The 19,619-nt window shown below is 37.8% G+C and overlaps 1 protein-coding gene across 2 annotated transcripts in view; it reads left to right on the forward strand.

Annotated features, from left to right (window-relative positions):
- tusc3 (tumor suppressor candidate 3) overlaps positions 1-19,619 on the forward strand; it is an 84,486-nt gene that overhangs the window by 40,716 nt on the left and 24,151 nt on the right. For both annotated transcript variants that reach the window (XM_022201766.2, XM_051945868.1), the window contains exons 4-6: positions 2,984-3,124; positions 7,136-7,276; positions 7,625-7,714. In XM_022201766.2, the coding sequence (XP_022057458.1) occupies positions 2,984-3,124; positions 7,136-7,276; positions 7,625-7,714 (372 nt within the window). The remainder of the gene's footprint in view (positions 1-2,983; positions 3,125-7,135; positions 7,277-7,624; positions 7,715-19,619) is intronic.

Genomic DNA, 19,619 nt, shown 5'->3' on the forward strand with positions numbered 1-19,619 from the left:
AAATGGCATGTTTCAGCTCCTTCCACATATGTTCAATGGGATTCAGATCTGGGCTCATAGAAGGCCACTTTAGAATAGTCCAACGCTTTTCTCTCAGCCATTCTTGGGTGTTTTTGGCTGTGTGTTTTGGATCGTTGTCCTGTTGGAAGACCCATGACCTGCGACTGAGACCAAGCTTTCTGACACTAGGCAGCACATTTCTCTCCAGAATGCCTTGATAGTCTTCAGATTTCATCGTACCTTGCACACTTTCAAGACACCCTGTGGCAGATGCAGCAAAGCAGCCCCAAAACATTACTGAGCCTCCTCCATGTTTCACCGTAGGGACAGTGTTCTTTTCTTCGTATGCTTGGTTTTTGAGTCTATGAACATAGAGTTGATGTGCCTTACCAAAAAGCTCCAGTTTGGTCTCATCTGTCCAAAGGACATTCTCCCAGAAGCTTTGTGGCTTGTCAACATGCATTTTTGCAAATTCCAGTCTGGCTTTTTTATGAGTTTTTTTCAGCAGTGGTGTCCTCCTTGGTCGTCTCCCATGAAGTCCACTTTGGCTCAAACAACGACGAATGGTGCGATCTGACACTGATGTACCTTGGCCTTGGAGTTCACCTTTAATTTCTTTGGAGGTTGCTCTGGGCTCTTTGGATACAATTCGAACGATCCGTCTCTTCAATTTGTCATCAATTTTCCTCTTGCGGCCACGTCCAGGGAGGTTGGCTACTGTCCCGTGGGTCTTGAACTTCTGAATAATATGAGCCACTGTTGTCACAGGAACTTCAAGCTGTTTAGAGATGGTCTTATAGCCTTTCCCTTTAAGATGTTTGTCTATAATTTTTTTTCAGATGTCCTGGGACAATTCTCTCCTTCGCTTTCTGTTGTCCATGTTCAGTGTGGTACACACCTTTTCACCAAACAGCAGGGTGACTACTTGTCTCCCTTTAAATAGGCAGACTGACTGATTATGAGTTTGGAAACACCTGTGATGTCAATTAAATGACACACCTGAGTTAATCATGTCACTCTGGTCAAATAGTTTTCAATCTTTTATAGAGGTACCATCATTTTTGTCCAGGCCTGTTTCATTAGTTTGTTTTTTTAAATAATTATGTTAATCAACAATTCAAAAGTAATGGCTGTTTTGGATTATTTAATTTTCAATAAATTTTTATTTATTGTTACTTTTGTGAGTTTCAAGTGATTTCAGTGAGAATTGTGGATTTTTCCTTCTTTAACTGAGGGGTACCAACAATTTTGTCCACGTGTGTATGTGTGGTTTTGACAGGAAAGCAGCAGCAGTGGTCACTTTGCCACTGTAGTTACATGCATGTTTAGGTTGCATTCTACTGGTAAAACCAAAATGGAGACAAGGATTACAAGGCTGTCCAATGAAATGGTAGAATGTCTTTGAAGACTGGTGTCAAAGCGAGATGTATTTGTAATCACAAAACATTCTGTGATGTTACTGTTGCAGCACAAATACTGAAAAAGCTGGAAACTTAAAAGCACCAGCCACCATTTACAAACACAAATTCATGTAAAATAACTTTCTCAGTAATTTTTTTTTTTTTTTATTCTTCATACTTTTGAACCTTAAACAGCTACGCTTACTTATAAATAGCCTGCTGTTTTTGTTCCTTTTTTCTTCATCCTGATTTAGATTCAGATGAATCCAATAAAAACTGAAATTGAAGTCCTAAATCTTTAATATTACTTATTTTCTTCTTCTTTTGTGCTTGCTATTTTTCATGCCATTGTTTGTTTTTCCATTTAATGCTTTCATGGTTGCATCTTTCTTGTAATGTGGTTCCTGGAATCTGTTTGCTTTCTGTGACATCCACATCCTTTATTGTCATGTAAAGATCTCTGCTGAAGGTTAAATGAGAGTTACATATGTGTACATTGCCGTGTGTCGCTCTTTCATACTTAAATACATGTTTTTGTATTCATGTTAACATGTACATGCACATATACATTTTAATACACTTGCTGCATACAAGCTGTACTAAGTGCATATTCTATATATATTGTGTGTGCACATGTGTCCTTCACTATTATTCATTCTTTCCTCCTTCATTCAGTTTTATCCCTTGATAAAAGTTGCAGGAAACCAGCAGAGCATTTGAACAGCCCAGTACACTGATGTAGTTTGTTATATTAAATCGACTTTGACGGATGTTTTTTGTCATTGCTCCTGCTGACTGTCCTCACCTGATTTTTATATTTGCCGAGTTCAGTTTCATTGTGTAGCTGTCAAGCCGGTCAAATTTGGTTGATAAATTTGTCAGCTGAATTGCTCTGCATAATAAAGTAGAATCAATACGGCAGCTCTTTTACTTTTTTGTGCTTTTCTGTGATTTCCATTGTGTCTTATGTGTGATGTTGGAGCTAGAAGGTGTGGACAGGATATGGACTGAAGTTCAGATACGATTTGAGCTGAGAGCGGAACTTTATTAGGGATCTGCAAAACACTATTGATGGTTGATATTACATTTTTTGTGCCACTTTGGTGAAAACTCACTCCTAAAACTGCATACTAGAATAAGGTTCCTAATCAAAGCATGCCATCGGAATACACACTACATCAACATTCATGTCACAACAGTTATATGCCTTTATTTGCTGCAGGCTGCTGTATATCGTAGCAAAATTGAAATTGATTCAGGCAAAAAGATAATGTTCCTATTTCGACACTAAAGGGGCGATTTTTCTGTGCTGTTTAATGTGTCAACATATACCAATATAAGATAAGAATCCCAAATCCTTCCTTTGATGTGTAGAAGAGAAATAAAATAACTGATATTTGGATTAAAAAAACATGCTAATAATGCTAAATACTAGCTTCTGTTATCAATGCGTTAAGTTATGAGGGTTTATCAACAATGCATTGTCCAGCTTATTTGACAAGTCATTAACTTGAACCTCTTATTCTTTTTTTTCTTTTTCCCTGGCTGTTTCTCTTCTTTGTCTCTCTTTCTCCTTTTTCTAGTTAAACATGAATAGTGCACCAACTTTCATGCATTTCCCAGCTAAGGGAAAGCCAAAGAGAGCCGATACGTTTGACCTGCAAAGGATTGGCTTTGCCTCAGAGCAGCTGGCCAAGTGGATTGCAGACCGCACAGATGTTCAGGTACATAATCAAACAATTCATATTCACACATGCACATTTGCAAGAAACGGGCACACATTTGTCAGAAATGTTGAAGAGAATTTGGTACGCACAGCCCAAGTATGGGTCTTGGTCATTGTAGAGCCACTGGATTCCTGTTTGCTGCACTTTACATTGTTGCCTTTTAATTGTAGTCAGGATTCTTGTAAACAACACCTCAAAAATCAAGAAGAGAAAGTAATGTGGACTTATAATTATTGCGTGATTGACAAGTTTTACTGACTCTATGATGATAACTTACCAGCAGCTGGATTTGTCGGCAGTTTAGCTTTTGGAATAAAGTTTTCCTTAACACTGAAATCATTTAACTCAAATTATAAAACCCTGTGGTTGGTTACATTGCTTTATTAACAAATACAAAGAACATGAGTATGCTTTGTACAGACTCAAAGACCCTGCAATGTGGGTTATGTGAGCAACATATATTGGCACCAAAAGAAAGATCTATGGAATAATAAAATGTGTTGTATTTGTTTTTTCTACTTTCTTCTTTCTTTTAGAAAGAAACCTCATTAGATGATTTTTGTGTCTGAACTGCCCTTTTCAGGTCTTGCCACAGCATCTCAATTGGATTCAAGTCCGGACTTTGCCTCAACCACTTAAAAAAACCTTAATTTTGTTCTTTTTGAGTGATTCAAAAGTGGAGTTGCTTGTGTGCTTTGGACCTTTTTCATGCGACATAAACCAATTGTGCTTGAGCTTTAGGTCATGAACTGATGGGTGGATGTTCTTCTTGTGGAATGCAATATTAGCTTTATGCCAGATGTAATGGGACCCATGTCTTCCAAAAAGTTCCAATTTGAATCATCAGTGCACAGGATGTTATAACAAAAGTCTTGGTGCTCATCTTTCAAATGTTCTTTTTGATCAGTAGTGGTTTACATCTTGCAGCTCTCCAATGGATGCCATTTTTGCCCAGTGTCTCTGTTATTGTGGAATTATGTACACTGACCTTACCTGAGGTAAATGAGGCCTGCAGATCTTTCAATGTTCTTCTGAGTTCTTTTGTGACCTCCTGGATTCAAGGGCGTCAGTTTGTTTTTAAAAGTGGGGGGGACGGAGACCACAGCACTTTGAGAAAATGTCGAAGAACAGCGGCAAAATACCACAAGCTGGGCTCGAACTCACAACCACCGCACCAAAGTCGGAGGCTCAAGCTGTTGAGCTATCGGTAGAGGGGTCTGTGGGCCGCTATAGTACTAATTCTCCCGGGCCGAAATTTTGCCCCTGCACGCCTCTGGTCGGAGCTTCCACTTGGCACAGGCGCAAATTTAGCATCTGCGCGGTTTTTTTTTTGTTGTTGTTTTTTTAACCTCACGAAGGTGTGCTGCGTGTCTGTGCAACTCTCGGCCGAGTGCGGATGGTGCGTTCAGGAGCGTCGAAATTTTCTGTACAACTGAAAATAACTGGGTTTACAACGGCTTACATGTGAAGAATTTGAATGTGTTCGAGACAAAATGACCCCTGACAAAAAGTGGGGGGACACGTCCCCACCGTCCCCCCCTAAACTGACGCCTATGCCTGGATTAGATATTGCCGCACTCTTGCAGAAATGCTGGTAGACTGGCCACTCCTTGGAAGGTTCACTACTGTTCCCTATTTTCTCCATTTGTAGATAATTAATTTGCTGTGGTTCTCTGGAGTCCCAAATCCTTAGCAGTGACTTTGTAACCCTTTTCAGACTGATAAATGTCAATGACTTTGTATTACATGTGTTCCTAAAGGTCTTTAGAACGTGACATCATGTGCTGCTTTTTGAGACCCTTTAGCTACAAGCCTGGCAGTAATCATGGCCAGGTCTCCCTCAGAAAAGAGATTTTTAATCTCAAGCTACTTCCTGATAAAATAAAGATTAAATTAAAAAAAATGTGGCTGGTGAAACTGAACCAAACTGATTGAAGATTCCAGAGTTTTTCTTTGTCACATGTTCATACAGTGTGTGCAGCAAAATACAGAGTGACTGTTTCTAAAGGCTATGCAAAAACAATACGACATTGTAAAGAACAAAATATATAAAATTAGATAAATAATGAGGTGTATTTTCAACTAAAGTGCAGTGTACATTGTCCAAGAGTGCTGGTATGGTCCAATGTGTTGTAGTACAGATGAAGCCGCCAATCACTTGCCAAATGAATTTGATCCTTTGGTAGATTGGTAGCTCAAGGCACAATTACTTTGTCACATAGAACAGGATGGGACTGGACAGAATTTTTTCCTTCAATCGATGAAATCATCATTTACCAAATACTTTTTCACAGCACTGTAGGAGAAGTTTCCTGCTGACATCCTGTTGATGGATCTATTTTCAAAAGCCTGCCTTTCAGAGTAAGGCAATGGGGAGCACTTAGACTAAATTCTAGCTTTCAGACACTTGAATGTGACTGTATCACATGAAGTAAGAACAGAACAGAAAAGGGGGAATGATGAGACAGATAGTTTGAAAAGGAGTTGAGTAAATTTCTGCTATATAGAAACACAAACAGAAGTACATTGATTGTGCACCTATTTGTCTAAGAATAAGGACAAATGAGACTTTTATGAAATGATTTTGGACTCTTGTGCAAAACCGTCAGCCATTGATTATTCCTGTTGTCTGTTCTGTTGCATAATGCCCAGTTTTAATGAAGTAGGAGACAATGTGTTTTTCTAGGACATGCCGAGTTTCAGGGTACAGCCTTGCAACTGTCACACTCATTATTAGAGCTCAGTGTATCTTTTAGTTGTTTTATCAATTAAAACATTGTGGCCTTTGTGTTTCCTTTATATGTTTAGAAGAGCTCCGCCAAGAGAGCTTTACATGTCTCTGCATATATTTTTTCCTCCTCATACACATAGACACTAGTTTGTAGGGTAGGCTGCCAACTCAGATTGCACAAGGCAGAATTTTAAACCAGTTTCCCTTTTCTTTCTCTATTTGACCTTAAGTTATGCATGGATGAGTTGTAAATGGAAGTTTTAATCCAATAACACTTAGTTGAGGCAGATGGTAAACAGATTTCCAGTGGTGACCTAATCACTATTGTGACACGTGTTCTGTTATTTGGAGCGTTTTGCTCTCGCATATGTTAATAGTAAACACATCACGTTGTCAGTTGGGCTCTATGGTCTCTCTCACACACATACAGTTGTCATTAAAAGTTTACATCCACTTGTAAAGATGCATGTACTAATACATCAGGCAGTCTTGAGTTGCCAATGATTCCTATAAACCCTGATTTTATATGATAGAAAGATTGAAACATGTCTTTTTTAAAACAATCATGCATGTTGGTTATTGTTAATCTTCTAGAATAGGACAGAATTTGATGGGTCAAAACATGCATACAGCGATGCTACTATTTGGTTAAATGTGGTTTGGCTATTTGCACCTCAACTATGTGTGTTTGGTAGCCATTCACAAGCTGCTGGCAAGCTTCTGGTTTAAATTTTGGCCAAATGTCTTCACAGAATTGGTGCAGTTCATCCTAATTTGTTGGCTTTCTTTTCTTTATTTATGTGTTCCTACATTTAGATACATTCATATGTAGCTACTGTATGTTATTTCAGAAATAATTCCATACATTTAACGTTAGACCCATTGTTGACTACATATATTAGTGAATTTTACTTTTGCAAACAGATTTGACACTTTAAACCTGGTTTATGTGCTTCTCCAATAACAGAGAAATCGACAGTTTTGTCAAAAATACTGAATACAAAATGTAAATTTAATCCATTTACTCTACTTTTGGGTCTTCTCTGTATAAGAATCAAAGGGTATTTCTCCTCAATGTCTCATTCTACATTCAGGCTGTACTACAGTTATCTGTTCTGTTTGAAATATTTTCCAATGCAACAATACACACTTGATACTGTGATAATATTTAACAGTTGAGCGATCTATACCGTAAATGAATACATAAATGTTCTGTATACAGGATATGTTTTAAGGATTTTTTAGCTATGTGTCACTCTCGCTTTTTGTCTCCTCAGATCCGCGTCTTCCGTCCTCCTAATTATTCAGGGACTATTGCTTTGGCTCTGTTAGTGTCTCTGGTTGGAGGTCTGCTGTATCTAAGGAGGAACAACCTGGAATTCATTTACAACAAGACTGGATGGGCAATGGCTGCACTGGTATGATACACACACACACACTACACACTACACACTACCTTTAAGTTGGGAACCTTTTAATCTAGTGGGAAAAGTCAAATATATCCTCTGCCAGAAATATCCACTTTCACAAGCCAGGGACAGAAGTCAAGTGAAACTGCACTGGAAACAAGATGAGTGGCGCAATTTCAGCTCATTAGTAGAATATTCGCCTGTGTTATCGAAAAAATAAAGTTTCATGTTGTATGAAATGGAAAAATTTTCACACACTGACTCAATGCTCATTATTTTTCCACTCTCATGATAATTTATCCTCTTTCTCTTCTGTCTTTGCTTGTCTCTCTGTCTCTGTCCATATGTCTGTATCAGTGCGTGGTTTTTGCAATGACATCTGGTCAGATGTGGAATCACATCAGAGGTCCTCCCTACGCCCACAAAAACCCACAGAATGGACAAGTGGTATGAATTATACAATTATGCATTCTTTTGTGTGTTTGTATATTGCCTATCTGTTTATGCTTTCTGTCTTGTAGTGTTTATATCTGTAGTCTCTCAATGTCTTTATTACTCTTTTATCTTCCTCTCCTTCTCTTTTCTTGTTCCTATTTTCTTTATATTCTTTACAGCTGGAAGATGTGTTTTCAGTATCAAAAAACAACTCAATTATAAGGGTTAAGGTGAATCTGTTTTACGGTGTTGTAAGTGAGGCTGTATTAGATCAGTGATAGAACATCTGTAAGGCCGCTGGCCTCAAGTAAAATGCAGTCTGTACCACTGCCACCTGCTAACAGGTCAGCGCTGGGACAATGTGTGTATGTGTGTGTTACTGGACAGCTGGGAGCAGTCACTGTGTGTTAATATCACCCTAGAGACATTGACAGTTGTCTAGGACCAAGCAGAGAGAGAGAGAGAGAAAAACAGAAGGAATGGGTAGAGAGAGTGCTTTCTTTCTTTCTTTTTTTCTTTCCTTCTTTCTTTCATTCCTTCTTTCCTTCTTTCCTTCCTTCTTTCTGATTTTTATCTGTCAAACCTGCCTCCTCTGTTGTATGCCGTTACTCTGTTTTTGGACATTTGCCACTTATTACCAATGTGTGTGCAAACACACCCTCAGGGTGTGCAGATATAGTTTTGCTGGTCATCATTTAAGTTTGTTCACTCACGTGTGAAATTAAAATAACAATATGGGGGGAGAGTTGAGAGAACTATAGAGTAGAGAGAGGAGAGGATAGGAAAAGTGAGAGAGCAGTGGACATAGAAGAGAAAGTGAGGGACAGGGTCAAGGAAGAAAATGAACCTTAAAAACGTGTGGTGATGTGTCTGGAGAATTTTGTTGTCTGTGCCATGTGTGCATTTGCACACGCGAATGCACTCAAACTCTTCCTCGGTCAGTGATGCATGGGGTCACAGATGCAAGTATGCAGACCAGAGAGTTGTTGGGCAAGTCAATTCAGCTCAGGCAGAGACCTTAAACTAGTATTCCAAGTAGATTCCACAAACTGTACACATACAGCCTACGATAGTCAAAGAACAAAGGAAATGGCTGAAAGCTGCATCACAGCTTCCCTCTTGACCCTTCCTTTCTTTTATTCCTTATTGCACAGTCCCTCTGTCTTGTTCTGTGTAAAAACCACTCCATTTGCCAGGCACTGTTGGCTCTCACTGTCATTTTTCAGTCTGTTTGACAACAAATAGGTTACACCCCCATACAGTGTAGCTCTCTAATGTAGCCTTCACCCTTTGTTTCTCTTTCCCTGTCATTTCCACGTCTCTCCAGTCCGCTGTTTTTGCTATGTTTGCTCCTGAACCAGTTTTATTCTTGCCCAGTGTAGCATCTACAGCTGCCGATGATGATTTTGTTGGAAATAGAAATGGTGACTTGTGATTCATTTGTACAGCGAATCACAAGAGGCATTTTTGTTTAGTTTCTGAATATTATCACATTGTACAATTAGATAAATAATTACATAGATACTTCACAATGTATCTGACAATATCCTGCTGGCATTGCTGATATATTTGCTTGTAACTCTCGATGTGAGAACTGTGATATTCTTGTATACATAATGACTTCCTCTTCCATTTCCTCTGTTGCTTACATCTGGCTAGACTCTGTCCTTATTCTCTCATTTATCAGTTTGATCCTTTTCAATTTTTTCGTCTTTCTGCCTTCCTTTCTTTTCTCTGTCCCTCCTCACCCCTTCTTTGTATCTCTGTCTGTCCTCATACCATATTATAGCCTTCTGAAGAAGTGCAGTCAGCTAATTTTAGGCATTCCTACCTGCCTGCCACTTCTGTCCTTCCTTCCTCTCTCGCTCTTGCCTTTGCACGAACTGAGTAGAGTGATGAGGGCAGCATTAAAGCTTTGACTAAGTCAAGTGTTGAAACAGCATTTTAAATAAAGGCAGAAATTAATTCAATAGTTTTAGGAAGCAATAGCCATAGGCATCTGATTCAAATGCGAAGGTGAGCGGGTCATAAAAGATTTATTACTGAGCATGCAGAAACCAAATTATGCCAGTTACATGCAGCAAGGCTGATGAGGAGGACCATTGTGTGCCCTACTGAAGTTGGAAAGGATTCAGATTACTAAAACTTTACATAAACTTTCTTTAATAAATAAAATCTTATCTGTGTAAAATAACTTCTTAACCGCGTATTGGGTTTTCAATTAAATGGATTTTGTTATCTTAGTGACTGACTGCCTACATGTTATAAAACCTATGGCCAAGCGCCTGCCATGACATTTACTATCCCAGTCGTATTATGTCATACTACTCCAGCACAGCACTTGTGTTTAACAATGGACCACATTAAATTGTTCAGGTGTATTAATAAAGGGTTCCCTGAGTGTATGTGAATCTTTTATATAAACGGATTTGAAACTGTTGAAGGTTGGCTCCATTATGCTCTACTGTAAGCCTTCATGGCCTTACATGTATCATTCCTCTTTAACAGCAGTGGGTTTCTTGACATACTTTGCAGTGATATACAGTGCATACTTTCACTTCTCCATATTTGCTTGAACTTAAAGACCACATTGCTGATTTGGAGGCGCTCAACCAGATCCAGTGTAAATGACCCTCATCTCTTTATTTCTTCACTCTCTTGCATTTTGCTAACCCACAACCTCTCCATTTGCTCTCTTTAAATCCCTCTCTGTCACTACCCTCTGATAGTGAATGGCTTCAACTGGGCAGATGCTATTGAAAAGATTCCTATCTTATCCAGCCCGTTCTGCTTCCCACCGCTTTTCATGTTACTTCTTCTCACCACCTCCTCTAATCTCCTCCTCTCCCCAGACAGTGTAATTCCTTTAAAATGATGAGCGAGCGAGGCCAGGTAGACTATATTGAAAGGATTTGTCAACTGATGAATGGCACAACGAAGCAGATGAAATTGTAGTGTGCGTCTCACAGTGCAGCGAAGAAAATACTGCTCGCTCATTTTTGCTCAGCCACACACTCATGCTAGATAGGATATAGACACAGTTGTGCAGGCAGGCACATTCGAGGACTACAAGCAAACCCACATACACATGTATTGCAACACGTATGTACACACAAATCATCCAGTCACACTTGCTCTAATATAACAAACATAATCAGAATACTGCAAACACAGTCATGAGCACAGGAAAAGAAAGCAAAACAAAAGTCACACAAGAGGCTCTATGGCTTTTGAGTCATATGAGTAGGGAAATGAGAAGTTTATAGAGGAAAAAATGCAAAACAGAGCAATAACGTAAATTGCTTTTTAGCTTAGTTCTTTGAAATAAAATGTATCTATGGAATCGTATCCAATTACCAAAATTAATTTTAACCCTTACAAGGCCATGTTATTTTATATATATTTGCATGTACAGCCATATTTCTGGAGAAGTACATATACTAAAACCACCTAATCCATAAAAATATCGTAGACGCTCGCCATTGTGAATTTCAGCCGTGTTATTACGGTACGCGGCCCCGATAAAAGCTTCGTAATTGCGGCTTCGTTATAACGGCTCATATGGCTTTATCGTTTGAAATAAGCAAATTTGGTGCCAATGTCTATATCTTACCATTGGTCGACTTAAACATACGGGTGTGTGCATATTTTATGTAAATTTGCAATCGTAAACAAGTCACACGTGTTGAGCCGAGAATGTTCGGTTTCGGCTTTGTGTCCAAGTAAGCGGGAACCGAGTATACTCGTTCCCGGCTTTTTAAGGGTTAAGGTTCAAGCCTGATTGTAACCTGTTTCTGCCTGGAAGTGAGAGGGACTCGGGGAAACACGTCCCATAAATTCTAACATTAGCTTCTGGGGAGTACCCTTCAGTCAGTGTTTCTCTCATAGTTTTACTATGACCAGTCATTGCCTTATTTCTACACTGTTGCCTGATGGCATTTCCATATTTCCAGCTGATTTCACATGATTGGTTGATGGCTTTTGGCAGCTGTTGGCAGCGGCTCTTTCTGCAGTACTGCTAACCTTTCATATTTTACAGAAACACTGCTGTCACTTTTATTGGCTTTCTGCAAACGACTTGACTTCTGGCAGAGGACATCAGTGTGTGGTGTGTGTTAACCAGTGTGAATACCACTTTATTGGTTTGTGCCTCGACACAGAGGGAGAGAATACGTGTGTGTTTATCTGTGTGTTTTGAGCCAATATGGAGTGAAAAGTCCAGTGACGCTGTGAAATAAGTTGTCCTTCAGGCTGAGCGTTTTTTCAAACCAGTAGACACCGAGCATCCCTCTCAGTTTCTACGCTCAACCGCTCACAGCCTCGCTCACAGCCAAAAGTGAACAGAACCATTGTTTTAGCAGAAAAATGTAATTAAGAGTCTTATATTAAATGCATGTACCCTGCAAGACAGCCAGAAAGACAGAATGAAGGAACAACTGAGGACAACAGGATTTACTGCGGACAGTTTCATATGGAGTGTTTAAGTGCAATATGTAGAAAATATTCACATGAAAATGTGACTTCATTGGATTTGTCACTGATTCTAAAATGTGATGTAGAATTTTAAATGTTTCTATTCATACACTACCAGTCAAAAGTTTGGACACCCCTTCTCATGTCATGGTTTTCTTTATTTTCATTACTGTTTACATTTTAGATTCTCACTGAAGGAATCAAAACTATGAATGGACACATATGGAATTATGTAGTAAACAAAAAAGTATGAAATAAGTCAACATGGTTTATATTTTGGATTCTTCAAAGTAGCCACTCGAAACATGAACTCGAAACAGCTGTGAAGGAGCTCAGGTGGTCTCTGTTGGAAGTTATTTGACTGCAGCCGATGAACTTGGAATCTGAGGTGGCAGCTCATCTGCCTGAAGTGTTGAGTACAGAAAATCATTTGCTATTAGATCTAGATTGATCCTGTCTCTGTGTCAGGGATAAAATTATAAATATTATGTCATCACTTGTTAATGGCGTCACAACAGTTTAATTTGCCATGCGTGTAAAAGCACAGAGCAACTTTGTCACCTGGGAAACGCATGTTGATTCCGCCACATAGATGCTGGTGTTTAATAAAATCAAAGAAAAGTGTTTAGAAACAGCTGTAAGAAACAATAAAAACTTCAGTTCCGAAAAGCATTTTTGGTAAAAATAATTTCAAAAGCTTCAATAATCTGAACAAGTAGAGCCTCTGTCTTAATAATTTTGGCATGAACACTTACGTTGCCATCTGTAATACCTGTATGTGAAGTTTTAGGTTAGTGAACAAATTAAAACTATATTTGTCTATTTGTGCATGTCTTCATCTAGTAAAGTTACACAAAGTGTGTCTTTTTTTGTCTTTTTTTGTTCCATGTTTATCACTTATAGACCAATATTGGTGCTGAAATGTAGAAACAAGATAAGTGTTTCAATGTAACATTTAATTCAATATAGAGGTGCTGACTGTCAGCTAGGAAGCTAGTTAGCTCAGTTCATGATAGGACAATATGATGATGCATTTACACTGAGACATTTCTTGTATGATTCACTTCTGTTTCACAACTGTCTGCAAACCCTTCCTCTTACGTGGAATAGTTTTTACTGTGATAGTGATTTTATTGAATACAGCAAATTAGCACTGAAAGCTTCCACCAAGTTAAAACAACATGGCTCTTTGTTGAATGTACTCCACACATTTTCTGCTTCAAATGGATCAGAGTTGCAGAGATATAATTTACCACCACACTACAGCCATGGCCATAAGTTTGGACACAAGTACCATGACGCTTGTGAATCTTAGAAAATACCACAAAATTGTCACTTACAATACAGTACACAACTCCTGAGAACTATATTAAGTTTCATATTTTAAAAAAACATCAAAAGAGTTTGGTGTCATTTTGTTGTTCTTACCAAATTCGGTTGTGAAAGTACTGCATTTTTTTGTTATTTTCTTCTAATATTATGTTTTGGGAACAAAGTTGTTCCAATTGTTGGAATTTATTGATAATATTATATCCCTTGTTGATTTGTTGACTAATTAAACTGGTGCTGTCAAAAAATATTAGTTATGTTCTGTAATAGACATCAAAACAGACATACTAAGTCATGCTGTGTCCAAACTTATGGCCATGGCTGTAGAATCCAATGATTGTGCCAAACTCAATTAAATAGACTTTGCTACAAATTCTTACATTTTTAAATTACACTTGAGCTGTTTGGCATTGAGAAGGTTATTAATGTAGCTTTAGGTTAGCTTACCTGCAAAAGACCACCTTCACATTGATGATAAACAAGTGGCAAGTTTTAAATTTTCTCCCTTCGCTCCTGCCCAGATTTATTTGAACAAACCCTTGACTAAACCAGCAATTCATTAAGTCACAAGGTTGTTTTCATTTTCTCTTTATTTTTTTATGTTCTTTGCCAGCCGATGAAATCCTCCATATATCCCAGAAAACAAGATAAATAATAAAACTCTCTATTGAAGAAATGAGAAGTCACTTCAATTTACTGATTGACATGCTTTTCCAAAAAAGAAAACAGGCTTTTAAATGGCTGTAATTGACTCTTGGGTAATTAAACTGAACTCTCCATGGAGTGCGTAAACATTGAACTGCATAAACAGTGAGTAGATAATGAGATTTTAAAGCATCACCTGAATCCCTAAAATAGACTGCCATATTTGTTCAGATGAAGAGTTCAGTGAACCTGCCCATAGTCCCTCTGCTGTTCTAGATAAATCACTTCCCATATGCTTTCAAATCTGCTTGGTTAGACCCTAAATTATTGATGTGTTGAAGCATATTTCTGTATTAATTAAGAAGTATTTAAATTCTGTTATTGTAGCTGTCAGTCAAAAGACATTATTTTTACCTTTTCCATATTTAGGCTGTATCATCCTGCAAATGCCACTTTTCTGACACACTCGTGTTCTCATTTTATGTTGTAGGTATTTAGCCAACACTCTTAACCCAGACTGACTGACATTGCTCACTTCTCTAGATCACCTACCATCATTATACCCATTTGCAACATCACACACATTCCAATCCACCATTTTGTTTGTACAACAGAAGCACATATTTCCGCTCCACCTCTCTGCTTCTCCATTACTTACTCTTTCTCCTCACTGTTCTTTCTGCTTTGTTGACTTTTCATTTATCCCTCTTCCTGTCTGAGCGCCTCCTGACCTTTACTGAACAAAACACACAACAACACACATTCACACACACTATGCGCACAAATGCATGACACAGGATGGGAAAGGGATGAATATAGCTTTTTGTAAAGGTTATCTTGCCCGCGGCTATTAATAGCTAACACTACGACGGTTTTGTTTTAGGGAGAGGACGATCAAGTCGAGAATTGAGGGGGAAGGGGTTAAAGTATGCTCATTGCTCATGTGCTTTGAGTTGACAGTGTTTAAATAGCTTTCCATTGATGCCAACATGACACTCAATTTATTGGTACTTGTGTTCCCGTCCATGAACATATTCTGTGAAATGTGGCAAGCTTGAATCTGACACAATGTGAAAATCACTGACAGCCATTTATCAAAGCCTGTTGTCAAGATTTATGAGATGTGAGATGCCTATAGGCTTGATCCATGCAAGATGCATAGGATCTTCCTGTACCGGTGCAGACACCTAATTTGCGTCAAAATCCGATAAATGGGCCGTTTTGTGGAGTTCTTATATAAACAAGGTTTTAATGTCAATGTATTCAAATGAGTGCATGAACACAGACACGCGCTGTGCTGTTAACATCTTTGTTCCTGCAGAAGAAGGAATGTAAACGCATAAATCACCAAAATCTTACTCCTAATGAAAACACATTATAGTATATTATCCTGAAGGGAGGTGATTGTTGTTAGAGTTCTTATACTGATATTTATATTTTTGATTGAACTAACCTTTTAGAATGTTTAGTATTTTCACAGTTGCCTCAGACATCCCGCAGCAAAGTTTTCTGTTTTTAGCCTTTGGGATGCAGTGTTTTGTTGTTGTTGTTGTTTGTTTTTGTACAAGATGCATTTTCCTAAATTCATAACACAATAGTTAATGTCAAGTTTATGTTGTGAACATAGTGTTGGGCAAGACTGTCTTTGACAAGGTCGAATCATCATCTCATCGCCAACTACAAAAGACAGTTTTCTTTCTTTCCCAGTCACTTTAATTCTTTTGCACATACATCATTTATGTGTTATTAAAAGACAAACAGATTTGATGTTTCGGTCTCATTTGCAGACATTGCAATCTTAAAAAAACTAATCCATCAGAATAATTGGAGCAGTAGTAGACTGCAGAAGTAGCAGGCAGCTCTCCAGCATGAACTTGCACAAATTTATGCAGGTGAGCTATGTTGAGCCTATTTAAAATTGAGAAAATGTATGTGTCAGCATGCTGAGCAGTGAAATTATATCAGTGATTGTATAATAGTTGGGTTGTGTACAAGGCTTTTTATTTTCTATAAGACTGACTCTAAAGAGTAAGGTTACTAATTGTTTTCGATTTCTGTTATTGCCCCCAAAAAAACCATAGAGACTATACCCAGCAATGGAATACACCACTAAACCAGACAGTTGCCCACACTGACAGGTTTCTTCTTTATCATGTACATAGATCGATCCACCATCATATTGCTGTAAATTCTCACTTCTGCACCAAATATACATACATTTCTGCTGAAACTAGTCCTAAGTTTAGCAATATTCATGCCAGTTTTAGTAAAGTTTGCTGAAAACTACAGTGCCAAGCACTTTTTTATTTATTTATTTATTTTAACTAAAAACTTTTTTTTTGTCTGTATGTGCATATGGAGAACAACTCCAGCTGTAAGCTAGCAGCTTGGTCAGGGGCATTCTGGAGAAATGTATGTTCCCCCAAAATCAAAATGTGCTAACTTCTTATTGAAAAACCTTGGCTGGGATTCAAACCCCGGGCCGTCTTGTTGGGAGGTAACATTAAGCAACCGCACATGCAAGATAAGACATGCCAGGGTCAGGTGCTTACAGGATGTATTTAAACACGTAACAGTATGGATTAGAAGTGTTCAAGCCTGTATATGCTTTTTGTTGATATGCTGTAAGTGAATGCGCTCCTTATTCCACAGCTAAACCTTTTCTTGAAATGAAGCTCTCTTATATTATATTTTCAGCAGTATGTGGATGTGATATGATAACAGAAGCTCTAAAAGCTGTCTTTGTGTGTTCTATTTTTGTCATACATATGCATCTGTCTCAGCCCATTGTGATTTAAAACAAATGGAAAATAGACCTTTCTTGCAGAAAGTCTATTTTAAGATCAAAAATGTATTTCAAAGACTATATATGCCTATTCACTAGTGTATGCATTGATTTATGTTGGTAACTTGTGTGTTTAAGTAAGAGCAAGTTATACAGTGTGACTGTTGAGTTAGCTCTTTCATTCATCACCCATGTTAGCTCAGCAAGCAGCAATTGCTTCTACAACTACACTGCCTCAGTGTACATCTTTCTAATGAACACACGCCCACACAGACAAATTCTCCCTAAACCGTTTCATTCGCAAACACACTTTTACTTACAGGTTTTCAGTATACATGTACTTAGCTAGATGCACTGAAACACGCACACTCTCAGCTCTGCACACTAATGAATGAAACTTCTGCATTCTAATCCATCAGATTAATTGGAAGTGCTCGGCCGTGGATTGAGGAATGTTTCATCCCCCAAGCACTGCTCTTGCTCATAACCACTATCTGCAATTTCTTTTTATGCTGCAAAGGTAGCATGCAGAGAGCAGCACGCTGAAAACTAGTATGACGGAATGTTTGTTAGGTCCTTGTAATTAAAGAAAAACATGAATATTTATGCAGTTGCCGCTCACTAACTCGCAGCCTCTCAAACTTTTCAGGAGTTTTCTTGGTAATTTATTTTTTGCCCTCTATCTTGTTTCCTTTAACCTGCCTCATCTACTCTTAGCATACCCGATTTACCAGTCATTTCAAATAGTCTCATAAAAAGACATCTGTGCTTGTCTCATTCAATTAAGAGCTTGCATATGGGCTACTTATTTAGCCTTTTCTAACATGACACAGCTGGGCATCCATTTTCTCAAAGTACCTTTCTCTCTTTGCTCTACATTTACGTTATTTTCTCCTTTACAATTATATAGTTATAATATAAAGACACACTTTGTCTTTGAATCCAGATCGAGTGTAGTGAGGACATTAAACATCTCAGCTCATCTGCAGCCCACTTGTGTGTTCGTTTTGGAATATTAACACTTTTTTCTACTAAATCTCTACAATAGGGGTATTACAAGTGTTGTGCCAAAAATAATGGGTAGAATACCACGAGAATGCTAGTATATATGCCATTGTATATATAAGGCCCTTGTTGATATTGTAGATCTACTTTATTTCAGTCTATTTATCAACCTTATCACATTCAGTTCAGAATCTATCTAGCTATAATCTTTGGGTCGAACGTCTCCAAAAATGCACTAAGCAAGTTCTTATAAATGACTGTTGTTTTTGCTGCTGCTGACTCATACATGAAGTGTTGTTTCTAAGATTTTGTTCACTTTCATAGAGCTATGCAGTGGTATGATTAATTACAGAACAGTTGTATTGGAGTGTGTTGGGTCAGTGTCCCTTTACAAATTTGGTAACTCTGCTGGAAACCTAATACCATTAAGAATTCTGTGTCAAACAATCAATTGTTTGATATAATATTAATATATTTTATTTTATTTTATTTTTTAAGATTGGTAATACTACCATATGTTATAATTATCACATAAACCGTATATATAAAATATATAGGGTATATTATTTATTTATTTATTTATCTATTTATGTATTTATTTACGTATTATTCATGTATCTGTTTATTTTTGTTTATTCACTTATTCATTTATTTATTTTCAATTCATCCATTTATTCAAGTATTTGTTTATTTAAGATTAGTAATACCACTATAGGCTATTATTATTTCATAGCTTATATTTTTAGTGGGATGTTTATTATGTTGAACTTTTGTGGGCTTTTTTGTTATCATTTTCACTATCACTCTCTTTTTAACTTAAATAGATTATTTATGTATAAATATTTACTATCTATTTGAGTTCATCCTTTTGTTATTATTATTATTTTTTTCTTTACTGGATTATTATTATTTTATTAACTATTATTGTTTTATTATATATGATAATATTATGATAACAACTAGTAGATATAATTATGTGTTGTGGTGATGAGACGATGACCTGAGCATGGGGGTACGTGTGTGGGGGGTGGACTGGGGGGCTAGGGTTTCGCGGGCGGTGGCAGTGCGCCCCCCCCCCCCCCCCCCCCCGGTTGGTATGTCGGTGTCCCTGGTGGGACTGGTTGGATGGGGGGCGGGGGGGTGGCTCACGCCCCCACCCATCCCTAAAGGGAAAGAAATTATTAAAAAAAAATAATAATAATTATTATTAATTTATATATATATATATATATATATATATATATATATATATATATATATATAATTGGAAAAAAATATTATTGATAATAATAAAAATAAATAAATAATTGTAGCCTTTCTCAGACAACAAACTTCCTACCCAGGGAGGAAAAAACTGGCAGAATGGGGGAACGTTGAGGGGGCGGGCTCTCACTCGCCTCCCTGCCCCACTTGTTCTTGTTAGGGGCCCGAGCGTGCCACCACGGGCTGGTGCGCGGTGTCATTTGCTCGCCCCCTGGTTCCCTGATTTACCCCCTCGCCCACCACTCATTGCTCGGTCGTTGTTTTATATTACAACATGTATAGTACTGTTATATATTATTATTAATAGTATATTCAAACAAATTATATTATATACTATCAGTTTGTCTCTTCACTAGACCTTATTGTATTATATTCACCGTTGATGTTATCACTATTACTATTATTATGGTTGATATC

The sequence above is a fragment of the Acanthochromis polyacanthus genome, chromosome 3, assembly GCF_021347895.1.
Source record: "Acanthochromis polyacanthus isolate Apoly-LR-REF ecotype Palm Island chromosome 3, KAUST_Apoly_ChrSc, whole genome shotgun sequence".
NCBI classification, from domain to species: Eukaryota; Metazoa; Chordata; class Actinopteri; family Pomacentridae; genus Acanthochromis; species Acanthochromis polyacanthus.